This window comes from Panonychus citri, unplaced genomic scaffold, assembly GCF_014898815.1.
Source record: "Panonychus citri isolate SS breed McGregor unplaced genomic scaffold, ASM1489881v1 Contig00077, whole genome shotgun sequence".
NCBI lineage: Eukaryota > Metazoa > Arthropoda > Arachnida > Trombidiformes > Tetranychidae > Panonychus > Panonychus citri.
Genome location: NW_026515482.1, coordinates 755,887 through 771,568, shown reverse-complemented (window position 1 = coordinate 771,568; position 15,682 = coordinate 755,887). Strand labels below are relative to the sequence as shown.

Below are 15,682 nucleotides of genomic sequence, written 5' to 3'. Positions count from 1 at the left end.
TTGAAGAATTGATGTTGAGATGAAAATTGAATCTCGCTCATCAAATTGTGCCATTCGCTATGCGCATGCGCAGAAAACATACCATGTGTTTTATTTGGATTCTTTTTCCCATCAAAACAAATGCTTCTTCTTCTTGTTTACTATTCAATTATTTAGATTTAATTGATTTCGATCTAATTTTTGCGTTCATTTTAAATTATTCTACTTTCAATATGGATGATGATCAAATTGTTGATGGTAAGTTTAACCTGTAATTAGAAAAACGATTCTATTTGGTATCTTGATTTCTTTTTTGGATCCATGTTTTTCTCTTGTTTGTATTCATATGTATTGGATTTTTTGGTTTGTGACTCTTTTGATTTTCTTTGGTTTTAATTGTTTTTTTTTCTTTGTATTTTCTTGATTTAGATCCTTGGTCAATTGAAATACCTCCATTGAAGAAAGATGAGCTTCCACATTTTATCGTCAGTGAATCAAGTTTTGCCACATTATTTCCAAAATATCGTGAAAATTATATCAAAGAATGTTTTGATTTGATTGTTAAAACACTGGAAGAGTATGAAATTAAAGCGGAACTTGATCTAATGGAGGGTAGTTTAAGTGTTCACACAACCAAGAAAACCTGGGATCCTTATATTATAATGAAAGCTCGTGATATGGTTAAGCTAATTGCTCGTGGGGTTCCCTTTGAACAGGCGACCAAAGTTTTACAAGACAATTTAGCCTGTGATATAATTAAAATTGGAAGAATGGTTCGTAAACGTGATAGATTTGTTAAACGTCGACAACGTTTAGTTGGACCCTCAGGATCAACCTTGAAAGCAATTGAATTGCTGACAGATTGTTATGTTCTCGTTCAAGGAAATACAGTCTCAGCAATTGGACCATATAAAGGGTTACAACATGTTCGTCGAATTGTAGTTGATTGTATGAACAACATACATCCTGTTTACAATATTAAAGCTCTAATGATTAAAAGGGAATTATGTAAAGATCCAAAGTTAAAGAATGAAAATTGGGAACGTTTTCTACCTAAATTCAAGTCAAAGAATTTATCTAAACGTAAAAAACCACTTAAAGTTCGAACCAAGAAGGAATATACTCCATTCCCACCTGCACAACTTGAATCGAAGATTGATCAACAATTGGCTTCCGGTGAATATTTCATGCGAGATGATCATAAATATAAGATCCAAAGGAAGGAAAAAATGGCCAAACAGGAAGAGGCTCGAGTTGCCCGACAAGAGAAACGGTACCAAGCGTTTATTCCTCCAGCCGAAGATGATACCAAACGAAAGGTTGAACAAAATCCCAAGAAGAATGAATCAAAATCAAGTTTGGATATAGAGAAAATTAAGAAAAATATTAAATTGTCACAGAAAAAAGGATTCAAAAAATCACAAACTCAACAATAAGTTTTGTTAAATCAAACAATTTCTTGGTTCCGGAACATCGGACTTACTCAATCATCTAATTTTTGTATTCAAAGTGAAATTGATTGTTTTGAATAATCTTCACAATATTTGTTGATTGTGTTCACAGAAATTCAATTGACTATCTTTGAGAATTGTATCAACTCAAATCATTTTGATAATTGTGTTTATCGGTTATCAAATGAATACAATTTGTTGTGTAAATGTTAATATAAATGAATTTATTCAAGTTTCTGTAATCTGAATTTAGTATTTTCAAATTTTTTCAATTCATTTTCATAATCTTCAACTTGTCGTTCATAAAATTTTTTCAAGAATTCGCAGGCTCCCTTAATGGTTCCCGAAATAGTTAATTGTCTTAAACTACAAGGAGTTTCCTTAATCTTTTTTACAAAAGGAATGGAAGTTGTTAACATGTAATGTGGACCAAATCGACATGAGAAAAGGCAAATTCGAGTTTTCTTGGACAATCGTTTACAAAACAATGAACCAATTACCGACCCAAGGCCGTAATCACCATGAATCATTTTAACGGCCTCACGAAGAGCAACCACAACATCACCCTCACCGAATGGTAATCCTTCAGATGAATATCGTCCATTATCATCTAGAACACATTCTAGTAGGACATATCTCTTCTTAACACGAACCATTGATAACAATTAAAACGATAATCACAGTTGATTGTCCCTTTTTTGATTCTATATGTCGATGAAGAAAATATTGAAAATAAAGAAAATAAAAAGTTAACTTGACTCATTTGATTACAAGCTAATTGAACATTACATGATGATCTAATTGAACTAAATTAGATTATCATAGCTTTTACTTACCTAAAATAGTGACCAAAAGTGGCCAATAATGATCACAATTAAATTAATCAGGAAGAAAAACAAAAATTAGAAAATTTTTTGTTTGTTTACCAAAAATTCAAATGTAAACAAAAACAAAACTTAAACTTATGGTTAGTAAGCAAGAGACAAAAGAAATACAGCTCAAAGGTGTGAATAACTCGGTAATTTATCTTAACTGGATCATTAGACCAAGATGATTAAATATGACAGCAATTTAATTAAAACTTAATTGTAATCAAAAGGATTAAAAAAGATTCAATTTGATTTGGAATCCAAATTGAATTTGAACAAGAATCACAATGCGCATGCGCAGACTCAAAGACGCATGGATTTGTTTATATTTCATTCATCTGATTTTCACCTTCAACCGGATCATCATTTTGTTTGTTTACTAATTGTTTCTTTTAATTGTATCGGCGAAATGAGTTGAGTTATTTCATAATTAACTTTCTTTCTATCAACTGGTTGGTTAATTTATTTGGTCTGAAATGTTTAGTTTACGTTTGAATTGTAATCTAGTTGTAAAGAAAATAGTAACCAGAGGTTTTCATGTTACTCCAATTGTCCAAGTGAGTAAATTTTTTTCTGTTTTGGTAATTTAATTATTTCAATCAATTTAATTGTTGTTTTTTTCCTTTGGCTTATTTTTCAGTCTGAATATGATAAATTGTTTACCCAACCAGTGACTAGATGGTCAGCCTTAGACAGATTTAAGGAGAAATTTGGCCTCTATCGATACGCTCGACCGGTAAGTATTAATTAGATTTTAATTTGATAATTTTAAGTCTCATTGTTTTATCGTTCACAATTAATTAATCGATTTCTTTTTAATTTAACTTGGAATAGACAATGAAAGATTCTTCAGTATATTTATACTTATCTGTCACTGATGATTTACCAATTGTAAATTTCATGAATCGTGAGTATTGGTCACCTATGTTACAATCAAAAATATAATTTGATTCAATTCATAATCCTAATCCTAATCTTAATATTAATTAATCATAACAGACTGTCAATTACCTGATACATATTTTTCTTGGTTTCTCGTCACTCAACTTCATGTTTGGTAAACAGCCAATTTTGACATTTCAACCCACCACATAAATCAATTGTTACTCTTAACAACGATTGAATATCAACCATTTCATCATTTTAATTGAATTATTATTTTACACTTTTCCATTATTAGGATGATTATGGTCAAATGTAACGCCGCTGGTTCCGATGGTAAATACATTGCTCGAGAGTTCGTGGCAAGACTATGGGAAGATGCTCATGAGAGGATGAAAAGACTTGGGGTTTGTTGATTTTCTTGTCTCTCTCTCTCTCTCTAATTTGATTCTACTTATCAAATTATTCCAATGGAATGGAAATCCAATCTACCATTTTTACTTACTCTCCATCACTAATTTACTTTATTTCTCGCCTAAATCTAGAGATTTGATGTCAAAACTCAAAATGAAGTTCTAAATACGCTTTATGCGACATTTATTGCATCACTATTAGGCTTGGATGAGGTGAATATAATTATTATAAGAATCAATGTTAATTTGATTATTATTCCTTTTCTACACCCACATTAACACTCTCTTAAATTAATTGTTTCTTATTTACTCTATTTCTCTAGGGTCTATTATCCGATGATAAAGTTTTAGCTGCAGCTCTATGGAGACACTTTTTCACCTTTTCCGATGTTGATCCTGTAATCTTGGAAATGATGGTTTCTTATGTTCGCGTTCAGGTAATCAACGTTTCCTAATGAAAATTTATCACCATTTAATGTAATCACAAAAATATAATCAACTTTGATTGTAATTCTAATTTTATTGTTTCTCACCAATTAACTATTACGATACTTTTTTTCTCATTCAGACTCTCCACATCTCCAAGCTTAATAATGACTATTTATTATCCCGAGGACGAGTGATCTGGAAACCATTTGATCCATTGATTAGAAAGGAGGATTTACCTAAATTAAAAGTAGTCACCAAATGATAATGATAATGATTAGTAATTAAAACTAATCGTAATTCAAATCTCTCTCTCTCTCTTTTCTCTCTACTTTAATTTCCTCTTGTATACATTTGTTAACCATTAGATAGTTTCTTAAATGATTGTTATTATTAAATAGTCCCAAATGTCTAATCAACCAATGGCTTTGATTACGATTAACCTTTGACATGATCTCTTTCTAACTATTCCCAGTATAATTTCCTAATGTAAATCGATTAATTATGATGAGAAATTTTTTAATTGTGGTAAACACTTTTACCATCAATCGAGGTAAACACTAAACGATAAACCACCAACCCAAATGTAATTCAATTCACAATTTCGACTGATTTGATTGTTCGTATTTATTGTAAGTAATCAATCGTGAGAACAGTTAAATATTAAAGGTAAATATAACAATTGTGTCTCTCTTTATTAACAAATATAATTTTAGAAAAGTTAAAGCAAAAATTTACAATTAGTTGTATATTTAACAGAATATGATATAAACATGTACACACAACAATTTAATTGATTCATTTTCTTGTTGATTTTTTTTTTGCTTTCAGATTTTTTCCCTTCATCTCAGCAATTTGATTATTGGATATTGATGTTGATGGTAATGAAGGAAATGGATGAGGAAAATGTTTAAAGATGATTTTGATGTTAATATATGGCAAGAATCTGATGATTATGAGGCTTGTTTGATGTATATATATTTTCATCATGGTTACGATTTCAACTGAGGCACTTAAATGCTAATTATGTTTATAATCATAATCTTGATGCTGTTAATGATAATGGATAAATGTTGTTGCCTGTTAATTGTTTTTACCACTTTTCAACGTCAATATCAATGTTAAACTGGAGTTGACATTGAAAAGGGTTGAATTTCACCACCACCACCACTCAAGCCATTACCAATCGTCATTGGTAAACGAGGATCTATTAGAGCTATTGGATTCGATTGATTCTGGTGGATTAAATAATAGATTTGCAAAAGAAAGAGAGATTAATTTTTACATTAATGTTTGAATGGAATTGGAAAAAATTATTCCAAGACAAATTTTCGACCGAACTGGACAACTAGGATGGACAAGAAGGAGAAATGTCAATGAATAATGTCAATGTCTCTTCGGATTGTGAAGGAAGATGAGGATGGAACTGTTATCATCGCTTACGATGAAATATATTCCAGATAAATGGTTGATAGAAACAAAATAATCCACCCGGAGATTTTATTGATTAGACTAATAGTTTTTATCGTATGTTCAGATAATTAGATTAACACTGACAATTGAATATCTAATTGTCTTTTAAGAAAAAGAAAAGAACTTGTTGTTTTTTTTAGTTTCTATCATTCTAATGACAAGTTGAAAACTTTGAAACAATTAGAATTAGAATTAGTGTTTAAAGTTGTTGCTCGATTCTCACTAGAAATTAAATTGTTTCCTTTAATTGTTTATTCGGTTATATAAGTTGACCGTTATAATTGATTGAGGAAACATGTTAACAGTGATGTAGCAAAAACAATCAAGAGTAATTAACGATTAGATTGTTTTTGATTCTCTATCTAAACAGTGGATTTAATTCATTGTTAGTTAATCGTTATCATTAAGGTTACTTTTTATTTCACTATTGATGAGATTGAAAGTGGGAGTTGAAGTGGGATTTTGATGTTGGATGGAAAGAGGATAAAAACTCTGATGGATTAACTTTCCAATTAATCAAAGAGTAATTTGATCTGTTCCCTAGTGTATTTCATGTGGATTAATTACCCGTGATTATTATTAGTCTTTCCCTTTTTTTCTGGAGATAATATTTTATCCCAGATTAGTGATTATCTAATACAATAACTAACCAATTACAAATTGTGACAATTAATAATCAACTATGAGTTCTCTAGGCTTATATGTCCATCCAACTTTTCGTACGCGAATTTTTTTTTATTATCTTAAAACAATTTATATTTATACTGATTGTTAGTCGATAATGATTATAATCAATACAATTTACCTTCATTATATGCTGATGGTCTTGAAATTGAATGAGAACTGGAATAAATTGACTATCATTAAGGCAATCATCAGATTTATTGACCATTTTATCCTTTTAAATGATGACCGTTGTTGGTACATCATCAATCAATGGTCAGTGAGTGGACATGATGTTTTTTATTCATCCAATTTCATGATAACCACCATGAAAGTGAATCCAATTGAATTGAGTGGAGAAAGAAAAGTTTTGTTAATTTTTTTGTTTCTGTTTTCATCTTGTATATGTGGAAATTGATTAATCAACATATCAGTTAATTTTACTGCGTGACCAATAATACCTTGTTTTTTTTAAATACCCTGTAACTTCTTTATCTTTGATTCAAACTTAATAATTTTAGTAAAGAATTAAGCACTAGACTTGCAAGTTAAATATCCATCCTTTCAAAATGATTTTCAATCTACAGGGTGAGTGCCTCAAGGCTCCAAAGGTGGCCAGTGAATAATATTTGATAGTTAAAATCGTAAAAAAAAACCTGAAATTTACCCAAATTGAGCACTTAATTAGCTGATAACTCATTTTCTCGGAACTTTAAGTAAAAAATTGAGATCAATAACGATAGATACTTCTATTTAGCATATTATGACACCCTGAAATAGATTATATACTAAATAGTAATCATCTAATCCCACTTTTTGTTATTTTATGAAACCCTCTGTAACTTTTCGATAGAATGTCCAATTTTCGAAAATTTTATATATAAAAAAACTTCAACTAATTACTGTAAAAATAAGCAGAAAAAAAAGTTACTGTAAGTTAGTATTTAGATTTAAACGCCATACTCAAAAAAACAACATATTATTGGTCACCCAGTATGTTTAAATTGGATAAAACAATCAACTTAATCAACTTACATGATGATCTATGGGTTGATTATCAAGGTAAGACGAGCCTGTGGTTGTTGTTATTAGTTGAACATGAATGTTATTATTATTATGATTATGTTGATAATTGTAATTATTGGAAGCAGAGTAATCAGGATAGAGTTGATTGTAATTATCTAATTGTGTTGTTGCCAGAATTGTTTCATTTTTATCCAGAATCATTTCCTCTTTGCTCCATTTTTCATCGTAAGTAATTACCTCATTAACTATTTGGTAACGAATCAGTTAATCACATGTAATATACAATAAGAAAATTATATAAGAGACCAAAAATTAAAATTAATTTTCTTTTTCTGGTAGTAATCATTTATTTTCAATTTAAATTGTAGCTCATTTGATTGATCGTCACTTTTTTCGCGCTTTTTGGTAAAAATAAAAAGAAAAACTTTTCAATCAAAAATAAAAGTTGATCAGTTTGAAGAAACTTTAATGGTTCCTAACGAAGGACAATAAAGGTAATATCACCAAATTCAACGATCTTCGAACAGATAACTAATGATAAACTGATCCAATTGATTCTAAACCATTCGCTTAATTTTTATGAGTCAATACAATCAATTAGCAAGTTATAATCTCGAAAATCGTAACAATTGATCAGATCAAATTAAGTTAAAAGAAATATAGATAATCGTTTATCAAAATTTCAGAATTGTTGATGACTTCGAGAGTTTCGATGAGTATTCAGACACAGAGTTGGAATTGATTGATCACAAGTTGATCAACTATTAACGATAATGTGATTCCACCTAATTGTCTTTCCTTAATCAATGAATTCATGAGTTAATTGTTTGAATGTTTCATTTCCGATTTTCGGAAATTTTTTCCATAACGATTATCGTCTTGATTAGACTGATTGAAAGCTCATGATCAGTTTGAGTGAAAGTTAATTGAAAGAGCCAAATTACCAGCTATTAACTGTGACAATTTAAACTATTATGACTTTTTGGTTGTTTAAATTTGATAAAAAGGGTTAACTTTGCAATTTCTGTTCGGAAGTTCTTAGATTAATTCTGGAAACTGTTTTCATTTCCGTTACTATTTTTGCCTCTTTCATGGTTGATTATTTGATCTTATCTTCAGCGTCTTTTATCATGTTATTATTGGCAGGGAATATTTAACTCATCATTTTGGTTCTGGATTCTAAAGAAAATTCTGTCTCAATGATTTCCAATGGATCTCCATTGAACTATGGTAAAGTATCATTCGATTCTCGGAACCGGAAATAAACATCAATCATTAAACATTTTCTCCAAATGATAATAAAAACAATATAAACTCCTAGGATATGGTTCCATATAATATCTGCTGTTATCATGGTGATAACCATGAACCTGAGAATCTGTTCAGAATCATTGTTTAAATAGATGGATTTTTTTATCTGTCTTTTTTTCTTGCTATTTAATTTGAGAACCTGGAACTTTTTTTTACTGCTATTCTGATTGTACTTCACCCATGATTATCATGGTGAAAATGTTCATGTTGAGAGAGGAAGAGACAATTGAATTAGATGTTGAATGTGAATGAATTTACAATTTGTTTTTCAACAACAATCCAATGAAAACCTTGAGGAAAGGTCATCATGATAAGTTCACATTCATTTCAAAGGATCATCATGATGCCTGGATTCATGGTTAGAGATTTTCTCTTTTCTTTTGCTCTCTCAAGTAATTCAATTCAAAGTATATCCACTGAATGTAGTATATACACACCAGAATAGAAACAGAGGCGAAAAAAATCAACCTTCATGATTATAAGGAAAAGGAAAAAGGAAAGAAAAAAAAGTTCTGAACTTTTTTCTTCATCTTTCATGATGCTTATTCCCAATGATTCTGATTACAAATTCATTGTTTCGTATGTATTATTATCATCATCAACTTTATGAGTTCATCAAGAAGAAGAAAAATAGATGAAGCAAGAGAAGAAAAATTTTTTCTTTCCTTGAAATTGTTCAGCTATCATGAAGCATACACAGAGCAAAAAATATTAATTCTAAATGATAATTACCTGAATCATTGATTCTCAAAGGTATTACATCAGGAGTTTTTATCTTTGATGGTTTTGGGCTGATCTTGTGCGATTTCAAGCTCAGGCTTGGACTTTATGATGAAGATGGAGTAGAGGGGAAAAAGAGAAATGATAACATTGAGAATAAGATAAATATTAGATCATAATTGAAACAATAAGGATCAAGATTCCTGAAAGTAGGGGTGGATTGAGAGAGAGGAAGATATTATCGTTACCATCATCGTGCTTGATTAACCTTCTTCTTTATATAATATCATCATCAGAATTGTTATATTCATCTAATAACAATCGAAGAAGAGGAAATTGATTTCTCTTTTTCCCTCTTCTTATATTCTCAGTTTAACCAACGATATTGATATCAGAATATCATGATTATATTCTCATTATGATTCTTTTTTTCATCGGGTAATTATTATTTATCGTTAGTTGATTATTATCGTTAATAGATTAGGTTAACCTACCTCGCCTTTGGAGCAGCTTGATTAGCACTTGGAACGATTGATTTATGTCGCCTTTTTGATCTTAAAGTTATCCTACACAAGTAGATGGCTAATCCGATTAATCCAAATATCGATAAGAAACCAATTAGTATGAAAATAAGTTCATCAGCAATATGATCACCTGAATCTGTGTAATGATTGAGTAAAGAAAAATTTATTATTTAGTTTATTTCTAGAACTGAATTCGTTGCATCTCATTCAATGAATTTCAATCGTTATTATGAATTAATATTCATGATATTTTCTTGAAACAAATGGAACTGTAATAATTTAGTAATATTTTTATCTCTACTTTCTGTGTTTCAAATATCAAAGGGAAATTCAATCTGTCAGATTGGTTCTTGAATCGAAAATCAAGCCTTTACATTCCGATAATCATCATGAAATCTCATTTTATTCTACTCAATCTCTCATGGGACGTAAATTTGGGATTAGAATTGGGAAGTGGAAAAAAAGTTCTGACTAAATGAAAAGAAAAAGAGTGAGAAACTTGAACTTTACATGAAAGTTTCCAAGTTGAATGTTGATAACAATTCAAATCGAGACTCACTTATAATGAGTGATTACAATTAATTATGAGTAGGAGGCAAACGGTTCATTTTATTTACTCAAACATCATGATTTTCATTCAGTTTTTATATTATTAATATTTATTATCGTTTGTAGACAAGAATGGTCAAGATATGAATAAAGTATCCTAGTGGGGAATGGATAAGATGATAAGATGAATGTTGATTGATGATAAAAGATATTGACTTTCAATTTAACTTTTCTCATAGGAATTGGTGTCATCAAGATGAAATGTAGTATTTTTTTCAGTAAATACATTAAGTCAAAGTTTATCACCATCATCATACCAACTACTTTTATTCGGGTTGATGGTCAGTGAGTATTCATAAGGATGTGGTCAGTAAGTGTTGTTTGACAGGAAGAAAGAGGAAGTTGAGAGTAGAACAAAAAAAACAATGAAAAAAGGAAGAAAAACCCGAAAACCAGCTAAAATCATCACAATCGAAAAGAGATAATAATGAGAATGAAAAATTCTGAATCGTTAAAAGAGTAACATGGTAAATGAACAAAAGAGAGAAAAATTTCCTCATGAATTTTTTTCCTCTTTTTCTATCATGTGGTTGATGTACGATAAAAGGTGTCATCATGTTCTAACAATGGTGACAGAAAATGATTCATGTTACTCCATCACCTCATGATCTTTCCAATGATTTGAATCAGATTTTTCATGTTCTCTTTTGATTGTCCACCTTATTCAGTTTCTGTCCACCATCACCAGAACTTTAACCTAAAACTTTTTCCATCACCACTTTTATTTCTTGATTATTGTAGATATAAACACCATGACTGTCCAGTATTAATAGTCAATAGAATCTCTTGTGGTCAATAAGTGATATTTATTGAATTGTTCTCATTTTTTTTACTTCGGCTGAGCTTCACTGAATCAGCATTTACGATTACCATCATCATCATTATGGTCATGATGATAATCGTAGTGATTCAAAAAAGATTTGAAATGTGAATAGAAAAAAGCAGTTTAATGGTTGATAATAATGTAATTAGAAGCTCAAAATGAATGGAAAGTTAATTCATGATTAATGGTTATTTTATTTATAACAAATTCACCAGATAATTGTTTCAAAATCCATTAATCAAATTTTCTTTCAATTGTTTAACTTTTCCCCCCATTCACTTGCGTATTCTGGTTTCATGATACTGAACTTTAGAGTATCATGAACCAAATCTCATACAAAGAAACGCAGCAAAACATAAAAGACCAGAAAATGAATGATAACTCTCAAAAGTTCAGATGAATCCATAAATATCTCAGCATTATGGTGAAACATTTGAATCATTACAAGTGACCATGAAAAATTTTTGGTCTTGTTTCTGTCTTACTTCCGGAAAAAAGATCTGAAAATCGTGGTTTCCAATGAAAATTGACCTAAATGATGGGCTAATTCAATTTATTTGCACATAAATATAAATGAACTGGTCAATCCTTAGCCTCGAAGATAAAAAAACCAAGCAATTCAATTTACTTATCACTGACCATTCACATAAATAATAATAATTTTACCATTTATCATGTAAACTCTAAATGTCCTCAAACTTGCAATCACTAATGCTTAAACTGACCAGTATGACCTGTCCAACAGAAATAAAGTCAAAATTGGACATGAAACTGAAGAGAGTCTTTCGCAAAATGTTGGCACTAACTAAATATTATTAATACTAAAAACTAATTACAAATTGAAATTCTCATGGTTGAAGCTTTCAATAGAAAATCAAACATCAAGATATTTATTAAAGTCAAAAGTTACGCTTCCAGATTGACCTACATTTAGATCAGAAATCGACTATCTTTTTATTGTAAACATTTGTTTCCGTAAGTATTTATTATAAATTTTCTTGATAATTATGATATTTCGATGTATATTTTATATGAATGAACCTGAGTTAAATTTTCTTATTTCAATTTCTTTTGCTATTGAAAGTTGATTGAGTTTTTCCTCTTCTTTTTTCATACTTTTCAGTTTGATATAAAAATCACACATACGATTCAAGTTCAATTCGAGACTCATTTTTATCCTGTTTCTCGTCTTCTCGTCTTCTCCTTTTTTCCAGTTTTTCTTCATGAAACTAATACTAATAATAATCTTTAATCAAACAACAGTTTAACCAATTGATTGGTTTCAATTCTCATGTGGATATTGCCAGTAACAGGGAGAAAGAGTTGATATCTAACCCGAATGCTGAACATGTGGATGACAAAGAAAATGAACTTTGGATGTGCTAGTATGAAGGTTTCAGGAGAAAGTAGAAGATGAGTAAACATTGAATTATTATTATGGAATAGAGAAGAGAAATATATTCAGTTGACTTTTTCTTCCTTGCGAATCTTTTTTTTCTTCTTCTGCATAAAAATATAATACTAAATGATATTATTTTCTATTACATTGAAATAATTTTTCGAAGCAACAATTTACTTCCTTCTCATTGATATCATTATTTCTCGAAAGTTTCATATTCGATGCGATTTAAAGGAAAAGTTACTTTATTTCTTTTTCTCTTTGATTATTTTACTAAGAATTTTAATAAACATCATGATAACTTCGTATGATAATCTCGATTTTTTGCCTGTTCTTTTAGAAATCAAGATTTATCAATAATTCCAAGAGAGAAACAGGGTTGAAATTTCCTCCTACACACAACATCTTCTCGGTTTCTCCCTGTTCTCTAACTTTCTACAAAATATATAGAGAGAATATTGAAATAGTTGAATGTGAAAGTTTCCATGAAATATCATGGAAACTTTTCCGTCTGAGTAAATTGAAATAAGTCGAGAAAAAAATAAATTCATGTTTTGTATTGACCATTCAGTGTCCATCATAATAAATGAGTAGTCGAAAAAAAGTGATCCAAAGAAAAAGGTGAAAATACGAAGAAAAAAAATTATTCGTTTTTTTTTCTTTCATACATATATCAGGATAGATTGTGAATTCCTCCCAATCATCATGAAAGTTTCTCTTCTTCTTGCAAATAGTATTACAAGAACTTCCTTCACGATTGGTCACTTATGGATGGACACTCACACAATCCAAATTAAAAGATAGTGGATATGACATGTATCAACAAATTATCATCTTTACATTAGCCAAATCAATTCAATCAGCTCTCAGGAAGAAGAAAGCAAAGAAGATTCAATTATTCAGATGGAAAGGAAAATTTCATCTCTGATCTCTCCCTGCATATCTATCTGTATATAAATCTACTAATATTTACTCTGAACTTTCAGAGTTTTCTCGTTTTGATTTGAGGGATACAAAAGAAACTGAAGAGAAAAAAAATATCCTTTGAGATTTTCACAGAATCAAAATTTTCATTTGAAGAAAAGTTCCAACTGAATACTCATGAAAAGTTGTGGAAATAAATTACACCAAACTAATCAGCTGATGACCTTCAAGGTTAAGACGAGATTAGATTGACCCATTGGTCAATCAATATCATAGAAGTTTATCAATTTGGCTCATTTGATTATTCATTTCAATTGTTTTATGTTAATTACTGCGAGTTAATCATTAACACCATCAAACCTAATTAACGGGTTTATCTCTTCCAGTTGATGGTTAATGAAGTGATGTTAATTGATAATTAAGTTAAAATCTGTTAAAATTAACAGCCAACAAAAGTAGACAGTCAAAGTTGAGCGGGAAAAAAAAGTTTTCTGATCCATGAAGCAAATAATAGTGATTAATAATAATCACCAGTGAATGTAAATTAACTTCTAGATTTACACCAACAATTAAACAACATTTGATGGACTTGGTAACAATTATCATCATTATCAAATGAATAAGATTATCATTATCATGGATGTAGTAGAAATGTTTATCAGGAAGGAAAGTCCTTTTCTCCATCATTTCATTTCCATCATCAGCTAATCACACACCCATCTGATCATCAGCATCACTTTTTAATTAATTATCTCACCCTGAACCTTTGATTATCTAATCAAGATAATGTCAAGAGTTTTATTTTTGTTTACCAGTGAATATAAAAAAAGACTGATAATTGAAACTGATAACATTTGATTATTGTATTTGCATATTGATAAGCATTTGCCTTTTGTTTTCTTGTATCTTTCAGTTGATTAGAGATAATCAATTACATTTTCAATTGCAATTTTAACCTTTTTTTGTCTGCATTCTGGGTTCATGATGAACTTTTATCTGTTCAGAGTAACTGTTTTTCCTATTTCTTCATTCATAATGAATCCTTGAAATTTTATCATGCTTATGATTATGATTCCTTGGAGAGAAATGATGAAGATTAAAATTACCAATCAGAGCTTGATGAATGTACCACAATTTATTAACTCGTCAAAGTTAAATTCATGGTACATGAAATCAGAATAGACTTGTAGTTGTATAATTTCATTTTATCCAAGCTATTTGACCAGGAAACTTACTGACCATTGGGTGGACATTGGTTTCTGACAATTAATCTGACTAATGGAAAGTGAAATAAGTATATTTATGATCATGATGAAGGTATGAAGAAAATGAGAAGATGAAAAAGAGAGACGAAAATTCTTGACCTTACAAGTTGATTCTTCTCAACATTATTAAGTTAATCATCTTCAGCATCATCATCCTCATGATACATGATGATGGTCATTTTATCCTTTTAACAAACATCCTGTTAACCATTGTCTCCTAATCATTGGTCATCACCTAACCAAAACCTTTACAATTCACCAACGAAAAACTAAACTACAGTTACTTCAAGTTTCAAATCATTAACTGAATCACTAACGATCATAGCAAAACGAAAACAAGATGAAAAACAATTAGATGAAAAAAAGGAGCATCATTATGATGCAATTTTCCCTCTAAACCATAATCGTCAAGGGTCAACAAATTAGTACCTATTGTCCAGAGTCTCCAGTATGACCACGATTATGAAGAGAGGGAAAAAAACTCTAACCGGAAACAAAGTTTCCAGTATATGAAATGTTAAGGAAATGATTGTTGGCTTAATAACTGATGATAATAGTTATTAAGATGATAAAAACAGTGATGATGATGATGGTTAGTACAAAATGTTGGAAGGTTATTAAGTTACATCTCTTTTAGTATTAGCACCCAGAATGTTGAGCTAAATGTTACAAGCAACAGAAAATATCTAATATTGTTTATCTGTTAATATGAACAGAAATCTTATCCAACATTTATCATGGAAAGTTATCATTACATGTTACTATTATATAATTTGTCTCTTTGATGATATAACATTATGACCATTAAGATGAAAATATCTTCATCATCTTGAGATTAGATGAAAATTAAACGATATTCATTTTTGTTATCACCTCGAATTGAAACTCAATTTCAATCGATAAAAGTTCTGAAAGCTCTGGGATA

The 15,682-nt window shown here is 29.8% G+C and overlaps 4 protein-coding genes across 4 annotated transcripts in view; 2 read left to right on the top strand and 2 right to left on the bottom strand.

Annotated features, from left to right (window-relative positions):
* The first annotated feature begins 78 nt into the window (after positions 1 to 78).
* Positions 79 to 1,672, top strand: LOC128387268 (KRR1 small subunit processome component homolog). Its single transcript, XM_053346454.1, has 2 exons — positions 79 to 237; positions 409 to 1,672. The coding sequence occupies exons 1-2, from the start codon at positions 84 to 86 to the stop codon at positions 1,413 to 1,415; spliced, it is 1,161 nt and encodes a 386-aa protein (XP_053202429.1). The 5' UTR covers positions 79 to 83; the 3' UTR covers positions 1,416 to 1,672.
* On the bottom strand, positions 1,625 to 2,532 carry LOC128387270 (ribonuclease P/MRP protein subunit POP5-like). Its single transcript, XM_053346456.1, has 2 exons — positions 2,267 to 2,532; positions 1,625 to 2,134 (listed from the first exon to the last, which is right to left on the bottom strand). The coding sequence occupies exon 2, from the start codon at positions 2,084 to 2,086 to the stop codon at positions 1,655 to 1,657; it is 432 nt and encodes a 143-aa protein (XP_053202431.1). The 5' UTR covers positions 2,087 to 2,134; positions 2,267 to 2,532; the 3' UTR covers positions 1,625 to 1,654.
* Positions 2,533 to 2,636: 104 nt separating this feature from the next.
* LOC128387269 (ubiquinol-cytochrome-c reductase complex assembly factor 1-like) lies at positions 2,637 to 4,702 on the top strand. The gene is made up of 8 exons (XM_053346455.1): positions 2,637 to 2,856; positions 2,940 to 3,035; positions 3,134 to 3,206; positions 3,299 to 3,356; positions 3,480 to 3,588; positions 3,727 to 3,807; positions 3,918 to 4,031; positions 4,163 to 4,702. Exons 1-8 carry the CDS (start codon positions 2,776 to 2,778, stop codon positions 4,283 to 4,285), a joined length of 735 nt encoding a protein of 244 aa, XP_053202430.1. The 5' UTR covers positions 2,637 to 2,775; the 3' UTR covers positions 4,286 to 4,702.
* Positions 4,684 to 15,682, bottom strand: part of LOC128387265 (uncharacterized) — a 62,437-nt gene continuing 51,438 nt past the window's right edge. Inside the window, exons 8-12 of the mRNA XM_053346452.1 lie at positions 9,708 to 9,873; positions 9,226 to 9,317; positions 7,192 to 7,427; positions 6,299 to 6,391; positions 4,684 to 5,255 (exon numbers count right to left, since the gene is read on the bottom strand). Of these exons, the coding sequence (XP_053202427.1) occupies positions 5,142 to 5,255; positions 6,299 to 6,391; positions 7,192 to 7,427; positions 9,226 to 9,317; positions 9,708 to 9,873 (701 nt within the window). The 3' untranslated portion in view covers positions 4,684 to 5,141. The remainder of the gene's footprint in view (positions 5,256 to 6,298; positions 6,392 to 7,191; positions 7,428 to 9,225; positions 9,318 to 9,707; positions 9,874 to 15,682) is intronic.